Genomic DNA, 19,847 nt, shown 5'->3' on the forward strand with positions numbered 1-19,847 from the left:
TTGTACAAATTCAGTGTTAAAGTACTTTCCTTGTAAGGGAGAGAAGTAATTAAAGGCAAACATAAAAACAAGAAAGGAGAAAATAAGGTATAAAAAAGCAGAAACACCTTGAAATTAAAAATAAACAATAGCATGTCCGAAAACATCAGTCAGCACAATACACAGAAAGAGCTTATCCCTCTGAGATGATGAGGAGGCATAGATTTTTGTCTGAACACCGTCCTATAAGACATGGTAGACACCTTGTGTCTCCAGAGTGAGTACAAGGTCTTCACTAAGATTTTCTAGACCGTGGATTTGTCACTTAGCTGTAAGAAGGTAATGGCAAGGACCTCTGTGGAATAAAATATAAATTTCATTTTTTAAACAATCATATGCAGCAAACTAAATTTCCTTCTGTGAGTTCTGACTTTTCTCTGCAAGTGTTGCTAAGTATGTCAATGACAATTATCTCTTCTGTTCTCCCTCCAGCTCTCATTCTCCCACTGTCCTGATTTCCTCCTTTGCCATCCACACCACTCTGCTCCTCTGTTGGTCATTTCATACAATGGCGTGTGTTTAAGTACCAAAAGCCAGAACTCTGACTCCCTGCCTGCTAAGCAGGATTGCTTCCCATAAGAGTGCTAAAATGGTCAGTGCGAGCACCGTGGCAGGATGCATCCTGGTTCCTACTTGATTTATCCCACATTTTCTGTCTGTTTCCAACTTCAGCTGTCTTTCCACTATGTTCTGGGATTTCCATCCTTTGGGCTGACTTATAATATCTGTAATGCATTTAATGTTTAATGTATTTAAACTTCTACTTGAGAATTCAACTTTTAAAATGGAAAACCCCAATTCATAAATTCAGGAGCTAGAGATTCCCTTTGTCTTTATGAAGTTTTCAATGTAGTGAGAGGATGCCAACAATGAAACAACAAGCAAATTATGAAATGTATTGGCCAATAATGAGTTCCATGGAGAGAAATGAAGCAGGGAATCTTTGAGAGGGTGGGTTGAAGGGGGCACGTGACTTTGACAGGCGTCACGGAAGGGGACGGGACAAGCCATGTGCTCACTTGGGAACAACCTCCCGGCAGAGACAACAGCCAGCGGAAGTGCCCTGAATTAGGGCCTGGCGGAAACTCAGAGAACTAAAAGGTGAGTGTGGCCATACAGAGCGAGAGAGGACAAGACAGTGTGTAACAGGGGGACCCCAGGAAAAGGAGAGGTTCCAGGTTCCCTGCCCCACCCAAAAAAGGGAGTAGCTGAGCAGGGAGAAGAGAATTGAAAGGAAGGAAGCAGGACTGAGGGCTGGGAGGAGACCTGAGGAGGCACGTGGAGCTGAGAGACATGTGAGGAAGCTGCACTTCTTCATGGAGGTGAAGGTGTTTGGCCCTGGATTGGTTGAAAGAGATGTTGGTGAGAGGCCAGTGGGAGGTGACGATGCAGCTTTTATCTCTTGGTTTTGATTTTGCTCTTTTCCTCCCAGACTTGTTTCTGTCTGTGTCAGACCATTTCTGACCCTTTTCTTGGGTCCCCACTGGAAGGTGCTTTAGAGTTGGGGCAGTATTTCAGGCCTTGCTTTGAGCCAGCTCAGTTTGGCTGGACGTTTACCCATGAGAGGATGGGTGACTTTGGGTGTTTGATTTAGAAACTATATTCTGTCTTTTCTGTATTGCACACTAATTATATTGAAGTTCCTTTCCATTACAGATCTTACATGTTTTGTCCTGATGCGGTGGATGGCAGAACTTATATAGAACAGGCAGGTTTGGGGTTTCTGGGGTGCCCTTCTGCCCCATGAACATGTCCTGAGGAGCATTCACCTTGAGTAGCCTGGCAAGTCCTGGTGGTTTCGAGCACAGGAGCCGCATGAGCTGATATGCACTTTGGCCACAGGTTGACATTGTCAAGATACACAGAGTGGAGAGGTGGGTCAGGAAGATGGTAGGTGGCTCCTGCTGAAGTCCTATCTGGCAGTCACCTTGATTCTGACCATGGTGGTTCAGTGGAGGAAAACATAGTCTATAGACATTTTGATGGGAGAAATGACAGCTTTTCCTGATTGATCAAAGGTGATTGCTTGAAAGAAAGAGAGGAGCTCAGAATGACAGGTTTAGAAACTGAGCAACTGGAAGTACATTTCCATTAGCAAAATTGGGAGTTTTGGGAGCAAGGCTTTAGGGAAGGGAGCAAATGAAGCTCTTGCATTTTATTCTTCCTTTTACTAAGACTGCCATTATTGTCGTTATCAGGAGGTATAACTTGGTCAACCTTCCTCTTTTGTCTACACCCCATCTTCATCAGGTTTCTTTTGTTCTCTATGAAGCTAGTGCACAGTCCTCCTCCCCTACTTGATCAGCCTGTTCTCTGGAAGCTTTGTTACTGTCAGTGACAAGCAGCTAATGACCCGATATCTGTTCTGGTTTTCTCTGACACACTCTGGAGGTTTCACCCTCCCTTCTTTGAGGTGTCCTCCCGTTTGACATCCTCTCGCCTGTAACTGACAATTTTGATCAGCTAATGAGGAAGTAAGAGTGATAAGGAAAAAACAATTTAGCTTAGCTGACTGCCCCCTTTAAACAAATAAGGGAACAGAGTTGTGTTCTTGTGGATGTCAGACAAGATGAGTATCATTTAAAAGAATTCTACACACAGAGACCAATTCTAATGCTTTTATTTAGCAAAAATTTCAGATGATTCTGAAATACATTGGATATTCCACTTAATGAGGAGAGAAAGGGTATTTCCAATATTCCTTAATAGTTTTAACTGATTCACTGACTTGCCTAACAGCAAAAAGAAAAAAAGCCCATCCCCAGATGTCTTTGTGGATATTACAGGGTTCGTTTTCTTAGACATTAAGGAAATTCACACACACACACGATATTCCATTTTTAAGATTAAATTTCACACAGCACATTGCTACTGTAAATCTGCTACTTGAGTACAATAGTTTTCCCTAGTTATTTTTAGCAAGGGAGCTAGATTTCACATTATTTAAACCTGGCCTAAAAATCCAAATTTGTAAAATTCTAGGGAAAATATGTGTCCTATCTGGCCTCCTCCATCCAGGACCAATGCATGTCCCCAGAGCCCCATGGGTGTAAGACACTCACCCCCATCTGCAGGCCACTGGAACTTACTTTGCGGCCTCCTATCCCCCACAGTTCCTAAATCAGAGCTTCTCCTTTCTATCCATAAATATTTATGGAAGAAAAGAAGGAACAAAGAATAAATAGGCATTGTATTTTAAAAGGAAATGTACCCACTTTGAGGGAAACAAATCTAGCTTTGTATCCCATTTCTTCTATTGACTTGCCATCTGGCTCTGGGCAGTTGATTTAATCTCTGAGCGTTTTGGTTTCCTCATTTATACAATGCAGAAAACAAAGCCTTCCTCACAATGTCCTGGCAGGTTTACACTGGGTAAGATTATAAAGCACCCAGCACATAAAGACCCAAAGCAGTTCCAGCTCATCACCCATAACGCGGCCCTGCCTTACTGACGGAGCTCTGGGCTCTTCTAGGCGATGAGCTTGAGAGGCGAATTCATGTTCATGTCCATATTTCTGCAAAACCTGGGCGGAGCGGGGTGGGGTAGGGTGGGAGGTGGGGGTCAGAGGTGAGGTGCACATCTAGAGTCAGAGGAGCTGCGTGGTTTATTAAGATGAGAAACTGAGGGCGGAGAGGTGGCCCTGGGTTGGACAGCAGTTGGACATAGCTCATAATATGGGCAGTCATGAGCTATGCCTCAGCCTGCGAAGACACCCCACCATCTTCAAATTGGGTGGTACCCAGTAGAACTACTTTTTAAAACTTTCGGCAACTGACAGGAACACTTTCATTTCTCACTGTAGGGACCTCTGCGGGATTATCAACTCTGAGAGGTGGGAAGTTGAATTCACCATTGTTGGCTGGAAAAACAAGCCACCCAGGCTTGTGTTAGGGGCTGAGGCTGACGAGCCGCGGCCTGAAACAAAGCTTTGCTCACCGCCACCGCGAACCAACCAGGGAGAAAACACTCCTCGGAGCCACTCTTGATCACTGTGGGTGATCATGCTCACAACTGGGAAGCGGGGTGCTGAGCAAAGTCTAGAAAGCATCGTTTTCTGGGTACAGTGAGCTCTTAGCTGCGTGAGGGTTAAAGTTCTACCCTCATTTCCCTCTTCAGCAAGTGACAGTTCCCATTTTCTATCGTCCTTTCAGCGCATCAGAAAAGCTGTGTGTGCGTCTGCAAGCTGAGCGCACGCAGGAGGAAATCCGCACAAACCCCCTCTTTTCTCTTGCCACACCACACCGCCAGACAAAGCAACTGTGACTTGGAGACCCTGCAGGGGGCTGGCCACGCAGGCAAGAAGGCACACCCCCTTTTCGCCAGGTGCCAGACCCAGGCCCGCCCAAGGCCCCGGCTTTCTCCCGAGTCAGTCCCAGCGGCTTTTGCGCAACTTTGCAAAGGCGCAGCCAACCCAAAGCCTGACAGCAAGTCAGCTCCATGCAGAGAGGCCTGGGGGAGGCCAGTCTTCTCAGCTCCTGCGGAATCCCGGTGTTGTGTCGCTGGCCTCACATGACCCCGGCTTCCCTGGGGTGCTGGGGGGCCTGCAGGTGGCCCCTACACCCCACCCAGGTTGGAGCGGACCTTCCCAAACTTCCGGAAGAAGTCCTCCTCCGCCCGCGTCAAGGCGTCCTCGTCGATGTAGGCGGCCGGCCTCCTGGCCATGAGGAAGTACTGCACCTTGCGGAGCGGCCAGCCTCGCACGTAGCGCAGCCAGCCACACACCGTGGCGGAGGAGCGGCCCACGCCCGCGTTGCAGTGCACGTAGACCGAGTGTCCGCTCTCCAGCAGCGCGTGCAGCAGGCACACGGCCTGCGGCAGCATCTGCACGCGGCCTGCGGGGAAGCACAGCACTCGTGAGTCACGCCCGGCCCGCGCGGAAAGGCCGAGGGAGGCCCCTGGCGGAGCCTGGCCTTGGCGCTGCAGACGTTTTGCAGGACAGCGTGAGGCGCTGTCAAAACCCGCTAGACATAAGGTAGAGACCTCATGGGGCCCAGAGGTCAGCGCTCGGTGCCCCCTGCATCCTGCTGGCCTTCAGCGGCTTCTGCATTCTTCAGTTCCTCTCAGGGAAAAGCCCAGCCCTGAGAGGGATTTTACATGTGAGGGAGGTTTAGAGGATTCTAAAGAACTGCCAGGTTTTGTCACCTGGGTCCAAAAGTATCTTCCAGGTCAGTGTGAAACAGAATTTCTGGGAAAGCAGCCCCCTGAATTCATTCAACATGAAGGAGCTACTTTGCATGTGTCCTGTAGGAGGACCTAGTGGCTGAGACAGATGGGGCAACTGAGCGCTGATTTAGTCCCTGGCCACAAGCTGAGTATGAAAGGTGATTCAACAGTTACTGTCGACATAGTTACTATCACTTCATTAGTTGTGATCCTTAGGAGAGTCGCAAATCTTACTATATGGAGGGAGAAGGGCTTCAGATTCTGCCTCAAACCATCAAAGTTCAGACCCCTGGAGATCGGCTCAAGTTCTCAGGGCAAAGCTGGTACTTGGGGGTGGGGTGGAGTTGAGGACACTCAGCATGAACTGCTTCAGCAAGGGTTGAAGGAGGGGAGCGGTAGAGTGCTGGGCGGTTAAAACCACCGCCCGTGACTTGACAGTCTCTAGCTCTTCTCTGTCCTCAAGCACACAGGGACACAAGGACCCCAAAGGGATCCCCCGGGGCCACAGACCAGCCCTGTCCAGCCTTCACGTCGTCACCTCACAGGAGTGGGGAGAGGCAGGGAAGCTCACCCTGGACCATCCATTGTACATCCTCACAGAAGCCTGGGATGTTCCCTTACTCAAGTAAGTTTCTGCTTTTCTCCTTTAAAATGCAAGTAACCTGGGCCCTCCGTGGTGACACAGCAGGTTAAAGCACAGCACTAAGAAGCTAAAGCCACTTCCACATGAGTTCGATCCCCGCCTGCCCCGGAGGTGACCACATGGCGTGGCAGACCTCTCCTGACCCGCCCACTGCTCCCCTCAGCAGTGTACTTCGTAGATCTGCCTGTTCTGTTCCCCGCTCTGTGTCTGGTGAATCTTCTCACTGCCCTGGCACTGCTGACCTGTATCCCAGTTCTTGTATGCATAAATAAATAAATCTTTTTTTAAAATGCAAGGACCTGAAGAGGCCAGCACAGCCCAGGCACTCAGGAGTGAGCACCTTTGGCCACATGGTACCAACAATCCCAATGTGCTCTGAAGACCTTCTAGTTACCTCTCCATCGTGGGGGGTGGGGAGAGTCCCACTTTGCTCTGGCTCACTCTGCGACAGGAGAGAACTAAGTAGAAGCAGAGTAATTTCTGCTGCTGCCGCTGGTGTTCAATGAACCCCTCTAAGAGGTCCCAGCTGCAAGCTCCACACAGCAACTCACAGGTGTTTCACGGGACGCCTTCAGCGGGGCAGTCATGCCCTCCTCAGAGCCCATCTCCCCTGCCCGGTCACATAGCCCTGCTCCTGCCTGGTTCCCGGAGGGTTTCAGGGTGAAGCTACAGCGGCTCCTATGTGCTTCCTGATTTCTCAGAGTCCGGACTGAGCCCCGAACTCTAACTCGGCCTGTCCATCATGGGCCTCAGCATGCACTGTCGCCACAGCTGGGAGCACCTGCCACAGGGTCACTCCCAGGACAGTAGCTATCGCTGAGGCTACCACTAGGCATGCAGACCGGCATGTGGGCCGGAGGGCGGGATCACTGCATCTCAAGGAGAGAAGTGAGCCACGGAACCACGATTTGAGAGGGAGGAGCGAGATGCAGCCCTCCAGGTGTGTCTGAGCGGCCTGCTTGCTGGGCGTGAGGCCTGCCTATGCTGGGCTTTTGTGACACGGGGGTGTGGGCTCCAGGCAGCCCTGGCTGGGAAGGGAAGGGAAGGCCCACGGATGGATCTGGGGAGCTGTAAGTTCTTCTTGCTCCGGCCCCAGTATCATATGGCAAGTTCCCTGTTAGTTCCTCAGTTTCAGCTATCATGTGCATCGCCAGGAAACAAACAGAAGTGTTTTTAGTATGGGCTGTCTCCAAATGCCAAATACACAAAAAGGCCACAGAGGCCCCATGCGATGGTGCAGCAGGAGTTGAGCTCAGCCCCGGCACTCAGCTGTCAGCTCAGTGTGGTGACCTGGCCAAGTTGGGGCTCACCTAGACCCACCAGGACCCCTCCCCTGACATGGTCTGGCCAGAGGTGACCTGAGGAAGGGCGCTGCACTGAGGCCCAGATAACACAACATCTCCGCTTTCCTTTGCATCTTGGGAAGCGTGTGCAGTTGAAAAGGGATGTGTGCTAGCTACAGGTTCCAGGAGCTCAGTGCCTGGAAGAAAAACGGCAGCTTCCATGTAGCGCTGCAGGAGGCCCCCAGGATAAACACAGGTTTCACCCAGGAGGAAAAGAGCCATCGCTGGTGCCCGGAACCACGCAGTCACTCGGTAAGACCAGAACAGAAACTTCAATCATGTCTCTTAAGTAATAATTAAATTATTAAAAAAAAATAAGTTAAATGAATAATTACTTAAAATAATGTAAAGAATAAGTAAATAATGAGGCAGACGCCAGGGAAGTGGCAGCCCCACCCCCGTCAGCGACAGCGGCTGTTTCTTTTGACCTCCGGAGCCTGCACATTCCCTTACACTCCTACCTTACTGACATCGTTCACCTGTCTGAGCACTTTGCATGCAATAGCCCATTCACAGCCATCTCCTAACAGCGCCCAGGTTGTTACTGTGATTACCCTCCATTTCCATCTGAGGAAGAGCAGCACGGAGGTTTGCCCAAGGTTACTCCCTAAAGGCCACTGGAGCCACTGGCGACCCCAAAGGCTCTGGGCTTCACCACTCTGCCAGCCCCCTCCCCAGCCTACAGCAGCCCACCGGTAGCCTGCCGGTCACCTAGTGGTCACCGGTGCCCTGGCTGTCCATCTGAGTTCTCAGTGTGTCTCTGCCCCCCACTCACCTGGTCGCATATTCTCACCAAGGAATAAAGAGAGGGGCTGCAGGATTGGGGCTCACAAAGTAAAACTGAGGTCAAGCACACCAGAGTCCCTGAGTTTTATGCTTCCTATTTTTAGCTTCCATACAGAATTTAATTTGATTAGGCATTTTCATTCTTAAAGCAATATCACCTTAAGTAAAATAGAAAATGCAGTTTCTATATGAAAGTTTCAAAATTTTAAATGTTTTAAATGTTGGCAATTGGGTTGAAAATTATAAACTCTGTGCAGGTTGAATGCACGCGACACGTCTGTGCCACTTACTGTGCACGCTAAGACAGTGCTTGTCTGTAGGTGCTCGGTAACAGCTGATGAATCCACCAGTGAAAGCCAGGCGAAGCCCCAAAATGTCAATTTGATCTGACCTCTGGTGCACACCTCCTCAGGCTAACCCAGCTGGAGGAATTTAGCGTGCTAAAGGCATGCAGTAAGCAAGCAAAGGTTGTGACGAGGGACACAGAACACAGCAGCCCGCAGCAGCCTCGGTTACTGAGTCCTGAAATGGGGGGGGGGGGGAGCTAGGATAGCTCGAGTCTACTCAAGGTTGACCCTGAAGAAATCACTCCTGGCATATGTGTCTCTGTGTCTCTGTCTCTGTCTCTCTCTCTCTCTCTCTCTCTCTCTCTCTCACACACACACACACACACACACACACACACACACACACACAACCTTTCTTACTCCAGGGACAAATTTGTAGTTGAATCTATTACTTCATTTATTTTATTATTAAGTGGAGCATCTTATTCTCCACTCTGACAAAATAACAAGGATAAGGTCCATGTTACTTGTAGTATCAAGAAATTCAAGGACCTGAGACGAATAATACAGCCCTCACTCTTTGATTTTTCACGAGCACTTTCCTATCAATAATCCTGTTCTAAAGTCCTAATCCTGTAACCCCTATTTTCCCAGTGCAGGAACTAGCCTGTCCACTCACACTCACTGGGTGGTGGCAAAGCTTGGCTCCAGTGTGGCTCCCAAGCGTCTTTGCTGCCTGGTGAGTCAGAGCGAGACCCAAGGTCGTGGGGACCAAGGGGTGGCCGAGGACTCAGATGGCAGGACATTAGCTCCGGAAGGCCCTGACCCCACCCAGGTCAGGCTCAGCCCTGCACCCCGACATGAAGGAAGATGGAATGTCACTGAACAGATTTGCTTTTCCCAGGTGAGCGCTACATTTGAGAGCTTGTTTTTCCTCAGGAAAAAAGGCACGGTCAGAATTTTTTTAAAAGAAAAGAGCAAGATAAAATCCTAGACTACCCCACTGTCTAAGACAAAAAGTACAACAGTGAGGATCGATAGCACAATTGATTATAACAGCTCTGTGACAAGCAGGGTGACGGTCGGCCTAACGAACTGCCTCCTCCCAGACTCTGATGGCATTCGGCGGCAGTGCCATTTTGTTCTGCAGTTCTAAAAATATTCATCTGAATTAATCTATATGCTCATTTTACTAATATTGCGAGCCACACAGATTGCTGTATTGGTCTGAAAGTCCCTGTGATTGTTAACACTTTGATGACCCCCAGGTCATGCTGAAGCAAAGATACTCTGTTGTCGCTGAAGTTTGTCCTTCTTGAGGTGACACTTCCATTTTGCTGTCATTCCTGCCTGGATACGGGAGATGCCCCATTCTCACCTTGCAGCCTGGTGTCTCTGCCACCAGAGGGAAGGCTTCAGCACAACTGCAGGGGTGGAGGAGACAGCACTTTCCCTCTGGCTTCTGCATACACCCAAACTATCAGCAAAGCCCTTCCCAGAGAGCAGGGCAGTCACTGTGGGCACCATAGTTAGCAGCACACATCACTCTAGCGGGTGGCAATGCCAGACAACCTGAATCACGGAAGCAAAAGTCCAAACACTCTGGAAGCCACAAGCTCGCTATCCCAACAGCCTTCTCTGTTTTGAAACCAGGGGAACAAACTGGATAGGGCAAACATGATCTAGAATATTCTTCTGTGTAAATAAAATTTCCTTTTTTTTTTCTTCTTTGAAAAAGGACAGAACTCTTGCGCCCGAGTCAAGCATCGCTGGGGCAGTGTTACTAAGAGGAGTAACCTGCCACCCCTTCTTTGGGAACAAAAAGTGTGCCTCACTCACCCCCAGGGATAGTTAAGAGCAGACACAGACTCCCAGTGGGGTTCAGCCTGCCGGAGGACCTCCTGAGATTTTTGTGCATTTGGTCACTCCCTCTGCAAAATGGGGACATCTGTAACAGAGTGAGCTTTGGGGGCAAGGGGTGATGATAAAAAACGTTTCCTCACTCCGCATCCCCGCCTGCTTTCCGACCCCTAAAATGGTAACGCACCAAATTGCCACAGCCTTTACCGTGGCTCTCTGCCTCCCCCTGCTGGCATCTGGTTGCTACTACAGGTGTAGCTTGGTTCTCTTGGCTTCCGTTCTCTCCCTTCCTTTTCTGAACCAGGATACAACACAGATCTTTTCTCTAAAATTCCTCTGAACTTTGGGCTACGCTGTTTCTTCCACCTGGCATGCACTTCCTCCTCCCACATCGACCTGCTCTGCTCGCCCCGCAGGCCGTGACACTGCTGTAACCTCTCCATGCTGGTGCACAGTGTACTTCTCCCACGCCAGGCCTCCTGAAGCACATGACTCACTCCTCTCATCACATGCGTCTCTGCACTGCAATTAGTTTTGAACTTGTCTAACTGCATTAGATCAAAATGATGCTTCATTTGTCTCTGTTGCCTGGACAGCACCCACGTCACACACTCCCACCTTGCAAAGACCAGCTCAGCTGGTGCCCACATAAACAAGGCCCCCTGTGGGCCTCTGACCCTAAGGTGCTTTATCTAGCTCATTAGCTCTCAGTGACCATTGCTTTGACTGCACCTGGGCTCCGGGAATCTGTTCTGGGCTTCCCTCCAATCCATTCTCCACCGCGCAGTCAAAGCACTCTTGGGAGGGAAACAGTTGATCTGGCCTCTCCAGGCCCTTCCTGCCTCTCAGGCTTTGGCCTCCGTCGGCCCGTGGCCCCAGGCTGTGATGCCCTCTTCCCTCACCCTCTGATCTGGAACAGCTCTGGCTGCCTTTCAGTTCCAGTAACACCTCATGCTTTCTACAAAAGGGAATCTCCTCATGCTGCTTTCCCTGCCCAGGAGCCTGCCCCACCTCACCCCACCCACACCCCTTCTTCAGATGTTGTCGCAAACATTACTTACTTCCCAAGAAAATCTTCCCTGACTGCCCTTTCTAGGCCAGCGCATGCTCTCAGCAACACCTATGTATCTTTCTAGGCAAAAGAAATCATAGTTTAAGATTTCTGTTTATAGCTATTTGATTAATATTTGTCTTCACTGTAGGGCTGTATGTTCCAAGAAGAACACAGTTTTTCTGTATTGTTCTTCTGCTTTTTGGCATTGTTATACTTCAGCTTCCAGACCAATGCCACACACACAGTAGCTACATGATATATTCTTGAGTAGACAAATCAAAGGAGCCGTGTTGAACAGAATCTCAGCCAAGGTGTCACAAATATATATTAGCCACATTAAACCTAAAGCGTTTTATTTATTCCACTTCTATCATTTATATTTAGGTCTTTTGATAGTAAAATGGAGAGAGATGGAAGTGGGGAGGTGGGTGGGGAGAGAGGAAAATGGTAGATAGATAGGTAGATAGATAGATATCTAGATATCTATAGATAAATAGATATAGATAGATAGAGAGAGGGAGAGAGAGGCAGGCGGGCAGGCAGGCAAACAGCAAGGACTTTGCTGAAACACACTCAGCAAGGAGTCAAAAAGCTTCTACTCTCTCACCTTCAGTGCTCATGTCTGGTGTCGGCATCCAGATGTAGACCAAGCCTTCTTCCTTATAGAGCTTAATCATAGTGTCTGGAGTCATGGGTTCTGGGTAGCGGTTACAGCCAGAGGAATTCTGTACAATATCCCATTCGGTCTGGAAATTCATTACAGCCGTAATCCCCAGTTCATGCTTCAACTTGATGGTCACATGTTCCACTTGGCGAGGGCAACTGCCCAGCCAGAGATTTGGTAGAATTCTAATAAAAACACATGGAGTCAACTAGTATTGGTGTTAGAATTTGAGATCTGAGGAGCTGCATAAAACATGTAGTATTAAAATGCAATTAACCTTTAAATCTGGCACAGAAAAGGCTGTAGCCACAATTTGAGAACCAATATTATTATTGAAAGGAAATAATGTGGGTAATGTTTTGGGGACAATAAATAATACAGTTAAATAGGCTGCCAGGAAAGAGGAATAAGCAAACTAAGTCTCTCACAATACAACTATTTTCTTTATTCTATGAATGTATACGTGGTTCAACATTAAGGAAGCCATTAACATATATACAATGATGCCACATTAAAGGCAAAACTCCTATGATGATATCAGTACAATCTGGAAAAGATCTGCTAAAATCCCACCATCATTCCTGTTAAAAATGCTATATAAAAATTTAAGTAGCATGAGACCTTTGAAACATGCTGAATCCCAGTGACTACCATGCCACAATCTTCTTTCAAATAAAATCAAAGTCAAGATTATTTCCATTAGTGCTCAGCATGGCTCAGCATGTTTCATCTAATGCCTCAAGGTAAGGAGAAATCTAGGTGGAAAGTCCAAGAATTTGGATTTCTAATGAGTTTCCAAGTAATATGGACCCAGCTGGTTTAGAAGCCAAATCTTAAGAACTCCCTAGAGATTCAATTGCAAAAGCTATGCAAAACATTCAAAGTATTGAGATTATGCTATCCAGATGAGGGCAATATACAAACATCAAAAGCCTTTTCACATCAGCCAGAGAGAAATGAAGTGTATGGGTGTGTGTGGGGGGGGGAGGAGGCCAAGGGGGTAGATATCATTCAAAAATAACAAAACTACAAAGCAGCTAGGAATACATCTAACCAGAAAGAACTCTGAAATTTTAATGGAGCCATTATGAAAAACCAACAACAGACATACCACACTCTTTAATTGGAAAACTTAAAAAGTATAAAATGTAAATATTTCTAAATTAATATGGAAATGGAATGCATTTCATGATAATCTTATTGTGTACAGTGTATGTTGTGTTGCTCACTAGTTATTTTCAAATCTATACATTATCTTCAGAACTAATGGGTAGATATTGTTGTTCAAACTTTATTTGAATCATGTTGTAACTGTGTAAGTTCCAGAAAATGGGGAGGTTCCAGGTTCCCCGCCCTGCCTAGTGAAGGGTGGAGAGCAGGGAGGAGAAGCTGAAGAAGACGGGAAGGAGGCTTTGGAGAGAAAGCAGGAGGGGACACACGGAGCAGAGACATGTGAAGGAGACCCACTGGCTTCTCAGCTTTGAACTTGCAAGGGACTTGGGGAACATGGTGGAGACACGTGGAGCAGACATATAGAGACTCTCAGGAGAGACACTGGCAAGAGACCCCTGGGGAGGCTGAACAAGGCACCATTGCCTGGATTTGTCCTCTGATTTTGCTCCTTTACCTCAGACTCGCTGGCCCCTTCTTCCTCTTTGCTATTGGGTCCCCACCAGGAGGTGCCGTAGACTTGTGGGAAGCTTCTGGGCCTCAGTGGCCCCACTTTGGGTCAACCCTGTGTGCTGGGCACTTAACCATGAGGGGATGAGGAACTTTGAGTGTTTCTTTAGGAAACCAATATCCTTTCTCCTCTTCTCTCTCTATGCACACTATCCTATTACTGTTTAGTCACACTAAGAAAAGGCTTTGTCTTTACGTGGTAGATGACAGAAACTTTTTACAGTATGCAGATTTGGGGGTCCTAGAGGACTCCTCATTCTGCACACTAACAATGTCACCCAGAACATTGCAGTTCCCTTAAAAGGTGTGCAGGCACATTATTAGATAACAACGCTGACACCATTGATGCTCACCAGTGCCTCCAGATGGCCCGTTTCAAGCACACAGCACCAAACTTTCTCGTCTCAAAGTTAGTCATGGTCACATTATTTGCTTTTGCCTAAAAGTAAGCTGAAGCAATCTGTGCCCTTACAGAGATAGCAAAGACCTTCTGTGTGGTTCACCATGTTCTTTCTGTCTGAAAGCACATGTGGATGCTGAGCTGCTTGGAGTCTTAAGTAACCTGAAATGCTAAATCTACTCAGGACAACTTCCCTGGCACACTAGTGGCTGTGGCAACCACTTTGGGCATTGTTGTTACCACAGCATAGCCTGACTAGCTCTGACTATTCACCTCCAAGGTAATTAGTTGCTTGAACTCCGTAGAATGCAGGGAAGAAACTAAACAGAGGGCTACACTTTTATGCACTTACTTTCCTATTAAATTGCAAGCCATCCTACACTACTGGGACAATGTTTTTCCCAAGGAGATGCAGCAATGACTATGGGGACTTTTTTTTTTTTTATTGCCATATTGGATGAACCTATGGGCAAGTAATAGAGGACTGTGGCTGGGCACCCTGGTATGCACACAACATTACCCACAACAAAGGATTACCTAATCCAAAGTGTCAGTAGTGCCAAAGATAAGAAGCTTTGGCTGAGGAGAGTTTAAGCAGCATAGCATTCTACTATTTATAAGGGGGAAGGGCGTGAGGAGCAGGAATTAGACCAACCTATCTGACACAGAGTTTGTGGCTCACCACATTTTGATGATGATGTGATATTCCCTGTCATATTTGAAAAATGAATGTATGTATATAAAGAGATCTAAGGAATGAAGCGAGAGCCCTGTATTAGAGAGTTGAACAGCACTACAGCATCTTTAGATCTTTAGTGTGTATAGAGAGAAGTTACTAAGCACAAGCCAAAAAAGCTGAGTTCACATGCCAATTCTAGCACACTATTTTTAAAGCACTTGGTAATAATTGTCTGACATGAGGCCAAGTTATTTTTCATCTCTGAGACTCTGATGTGCTTGTCTTTTAAATGGATATAAGCGTAACGAATTTAGAGGAATTTTATGAGTAAATGCCATTAAATAATGGATTTGTCCCTTGTCAACAAGAAGAGATAATACATCAGTGAAGATGTGGAGAAAATGGAGTCTTTGCACACTGCTGGAGGCATGTAAACCGGTTTCACCATCATGGGGAACAATCCAGAGGTTCTTCAGATAACTAACACAAGATCTACCATAGGGCCTAGCGACTGTGCTTCTAGATACATACTCAAAAGAAATGAGCACAGGATCTTATTGATATCTGCCCATTCATGTTAGCTGCATCGTTACTCACAGCAGTCTACATATGGAAACAACCTCAGACCTATCAAAGATTTCAAAGATGAATGGATAAAGAAGTGAGATATCGACATCTAGAGCTATACTATATATCACACACTGACAATAGTATGCTATATGTAATAATATACTATATACACTTTATAACACTATATTAATTAATATTTATAAATGCTATTGCTCAGTCATTAGAGAGGAAGCTATCCAGCCATTTACAACAATGTCAAGAGACCTTGAGAACATTATGCTTCATGCGATAAGTCAAACAGGAAAAGACACGGACTGTGTGGTTCTGCGTGGGAGCAAAAAAAGCCAGACTCAGAAAAACAGAGAGTAAATAAATGTGGTTCCATGAGAAGGGGCTAGAAGGACAGGACAAAGAGCCCTTTGAGATACAAACTTGCAACTGGTAGTAAATGAGGCTTAGAGAACTAATACATACTTGTATAGGGAATATGGACAACTTTGTATTATCATCTCAAACATGCTAAGAGGCCAGAACTTACTGCAACCACCAGAAAGAAAGGATATTTAGGGATGTGACAGGTGTGCTAATGACAATATAGTTATCTTACAGTATATAAATGTTATCAACTTAACATGTTTAACAGCCTTACATTTCAGTATTACATGCCAAATATATTTCCATTTAAAAGTGTAACATTTATAAAGGTATTACCTACTTCTTGGTTTGAATAAAAGTGTTTTTATGTGCAAATAACTAGTGTATATGAATAGGACTGATGCTAGTGAGGTGCAATAAACACAAGTGGGACCTTGGTCTTATTAGTATAACTTATTTTAATAATTTGTATTGTAATGATCATGAAGCTAATTTATTTCATTGTTCTGTGTACCCTTCATTTGAAAGCTGCAAAATAAAGAATATTCACCCTATTTTTATATGAAATCTAGCTTGAGTTTTTTTGTTTTGTTTTTCCTTTCTTTTTTTTTTTTTTCCAACACTGATGTTATTACTAACCTGCCTAATCCTCAAATATGGGTATCAGCTATAGTATACTCAATGAAAATATGTCACAAGCTCTAGTACTGTGTGTAATAATTGTCTGACATGAAGCCAAGTTATTTTTCATCTCTGAGACTCTGATGTGCTTGTCTTTTAAATGGATATAAAAATAACGAATTCAGAGGAATTTTATGAGTAAATGCCATTAAATAATGGATTTGTCCCTTGTCAACAAGAAGAGATAATGTATCAGTGAAGATGTGGAGAAAATGGAGCCCTTGCATACTGCTGGAGGTGTGTAAACTGGTTTTACCATCATGGGGAAAAGCCCAGAAGTTCTTCAGATAACTAACACGAGATCTACCATAGGGCCTAGCAACTGGCTTCTACATATATACTCAAAGGAAATGAGAACAGGAACTGAAAGTGCTATATGTCCTTATTATGGAAAAAAATAAAGGTAATTATGATTTTAAATAAAGAGAAGGGCTAGAAACCCAAGAAAGACTTATTATGTCCTTATTATGGAAAAAAATAAAGGTAATTATAATTTTAAATAAAGAGAAGGGCTAGAAACCCAAGAAAGACTTCATGGTGTTGTGAAGAAGGACATAAGAACCAGCGGCCTTTTCACCTTACTCCTGACTCAGAGAATTTTCAGCTGCTCCACTGGGCCCAGTAGACCAAGAGAAAGACCGTTTGCATGGATACGTTTTTAAAGCATGTCCCAGAGATGTGCTTATCCAAGGCATTATTAGCTGAATATTCAGTCTTGGCAGAATGAACACTCACATCCTCTGTGTCACTGTTCCTTCTCTCTGGCACTTAAATGAGAGCCATAACCTACCTCTATCTGAACATTTCTTCCTTTTTACATTATTCCCTAAAGATTCCTCCTCTAGGGGCCCTCCCCAGTGGTGCGGCGGTTAAAGCACAGCACTAAGAAACTAAAGCTACTTTCGCATGAGTTCGATCCCCACCTGTCCCGGAGGTGATTCACATGGTGGCAGACCTCTCCTGACCCGCCCGCTGCTCCCCTCTTAGCAGTGTACTTCGACAGTCAGCCTGTTCTGCTCCCCATTCTGTCTCTGGTGAATCCTCTCACCACCCCTGCACCTATGGCCTGTACCCCAGTTGTTCTGTATGCATAAATAAATAAATCTTTAAAAAAATAAAAATTCCTCCTCTAGTAAACTGCTGGGTACCCACTAGGAGACAGTGTTGGACTATAATACCTGACCTGTGGGTTTAATGCAGCATACTGCAGTACCCTAAGCTGGAAAAGTTACATAACCAAGAAACAGAACCCACTGAACAATAATGGAGTTATATTAGCAAAATCTTAAAGTGGACTAATAAAATACTACAATTAAAATCTCATGACAGACAAGGTAAATTCCACATGTAACCCAGATTTCTCTTGAATACCATATTCTGTGAGTAGCACTTAAGTGTTTAGCTAGTAATAAAAAAAAAATGATAGCATGCAAGATTTTGCATAAAGACAAAAGAATACCATAGAGATATCCAAAGGGTCAATCAGGACATTTGAGCCTACTATATAATAAATCACAGTCCCAAACCAGAGCTGGTGCAGAGAATCACAGCAGGCCCTCAAATGTACTTAAACTACTTAGAAATCTTAGGAGACAAAAGAATAAATAAAAGCAAAATGGTCCCAAAGTTGTTCCATTAACATGTATTTCCCACACCGTCTTTAATGGAAATGAACCCTTGAAACACACACCCAAACATATAAACGTGTTTCTGAGACAATTATTTCCAACTTTTTCACAGCATAATTAATTTCTTCTCTAGAAATGCTGGAAGTCAGAGCTCATATTTAAGAAATGAGTATAAAATAATGCCTGGTATTTTTATCAACATGGTCTAGGTTAGAGAGAACTGAAGATAAATTATGAAAACCAGCACTTCATTGAAGGAAAGAAATTTATATATGGTACTGAACCATTCCGTGGGGTGTGAAGACAGAAGGCTGGACTTGGTGGAAACACAAATCAGTGGGTTCTGTTTAATGTGACAGCTAAAGAGCCTTTTATGTCCATCTTATTTCAGTCTGTGCCTATAGTCGTAGATGATACATTTCTGCTTACAAGATACCTTAGTTGTAACAAGATGCATGATGTACTTTCTAAACAGCAATTAAACTGTTGCTTATTTATTCAAAAGAAAACAACTTTACAACATTAAAAATCAATTTTCACCAAACTCATCTTAGTTTTAATCTTCTTTTGGTGTCAGTGATACTTTAAACATTTTTAAAATTGAGATATTTTTAGGATGAAAACAAGTTATTGAAATGTGGAATTTAAGGAATAAAAATCCCCTGGAGTTTTAATGCCATACATACCACACTTCAAAAATTTAATAATGGAAAAAAATATATAGCTTACAATTATATTGTAAATTGTATTGTAAAACTTCCAGAGAATCATTTTATGAATAGTTCACTATTGATCTTGAGTTATCTCAAAGATTTTGGGTAGCTCCACCATAGGTTATGTGGAAATGTCAAAGGGAAACCCCTATATCAAATGGGTATTGACATTCTAGTCAACCCACAACAAAAATTCCCAAGCTTGGCAAGGCACACGATGAGCTTATATAAAAACTTCTATTGCTAGGATGTACTCCAGAGAGACTTACAAACTGGCACTAGAGTGAGGAATGATTCAGTGGCTTAAATCATATTTTTGTGTTTTTTTTTTTGAGAAATTAACCAGATTTTGTACTACGTACTTATGTGTGTGTGTATATGTATGTGAGTGTGTATGTATGTGTATGTGTATGTATGTACTAGCATATACACACATATCTGGTTATATTTCAGGACCACTGACCTAGCAGATCTCAATGAACAGGGAAAAGAAGCCCAGCCTATACATGTCAATAACTTTTAATGGCAGAAAAAAAATATGGCTATGAGGGTCCTCCCTTGTGGTGCAACAGGTTAAAGCACAGCACTGCGAAACTAGCTGCAGCCACTTCAGCCTGAGTTCGATCCCCGCCCAGGGAGCAGACCTCTCCTGTCTTGCCCACTGTTCCCCTCAGCAGTGTACCTTATGGATCTACCTGTTCTGCTCCTCACTCTGTCTCTGGTGAATCCTCTCACCGCCCCTGCACCTCTGACCTGTACCCCAGTTCTATATGCATAAACAAACAAATATTTTTAAGTATATATGATATGAGAAGGTGTGGACTTGGTCAGCTCTAGGCATGTACACACAAAGTTCAGTTTTTACCATTCTCCAAAAACAATTTTGATTATGTGTAGACAGAGTGAGGAATGAAACTACCTGTTGTAAGAGACTAGTTGACAGAATGTGTGTCCATGTGCTTAGTGCTTAATTTCTTCTAAAAACTCAAATCTACATACTTCTGAGTCATGACAAATATTTAATATGCCTCTATACTTTAAGATGTACTAATGAAGGGAAAAATTATTAACTTTGATTTTGTTATGATTCCACAAGAAGGAATTTAAATAAAATCCATGCTAGTTCTATTAAAACTTTGCTAAAGGCCAGGGGAAAGAAATGAATGGCTGACAATCTGGAACCTGGACTGCAAGTCAAAATCAATTCACTGCATTTGAATGAATCTGGATTTGTGGTTCCAGGTAATCACATCACAACACTGCCGTTTGTTTCACCTGTCA

The 19,847-nt window shown here is 44.9% G+C and overlaps 1 protein-coding gene across 1 annotated transcript in view; it reads right to left on the reverse strand.

Annotated features, from left to right (window-relative positions):
• Window positions 1-2,643: 2,643 nt before the first annotated feature.
• Window positions 2,644-19,847, reverse strand: part of EPM2A (epilepsy, progressive myoclonus type 2A, Lafora disease (laforin)) — an 81,877-nt gene continuing 64,673 nt past the window's right edge. Inside the window, exons 4-5 of the mRNA XM_004674134.2 lie at window positions 11,784-12,025; window positions 2,644-4,872 (exon numbers count right to left, since the gene is read on the reverse strand). Coding sequence (XP_004674191.1) covers window positions 4,595-4,872; window positions 11,784-12,025 — 520 coding nt within the window. The 3' untranslated portion in view covers window positions 2,644-4,594. The remainder of the gene's footprint in view (window positions 4,873-11,783; window positions 12,026-19,847) is intronic.

This window comes from Condylura cristata, unplaced genomic scaffold (assembly GCF_000260355.1).
Source record: "Condylura cristata isolate star-nosed mole 26May11 unplaced genomic scaffold, ConCri1.0 scaffold00001, whole genome shotgun sequence".
NCBI lineage: Eukaryota > Metazoa > Chordata > Mammalia > Eulipotyphla > Talpidae > Condylura > Condylura cristata.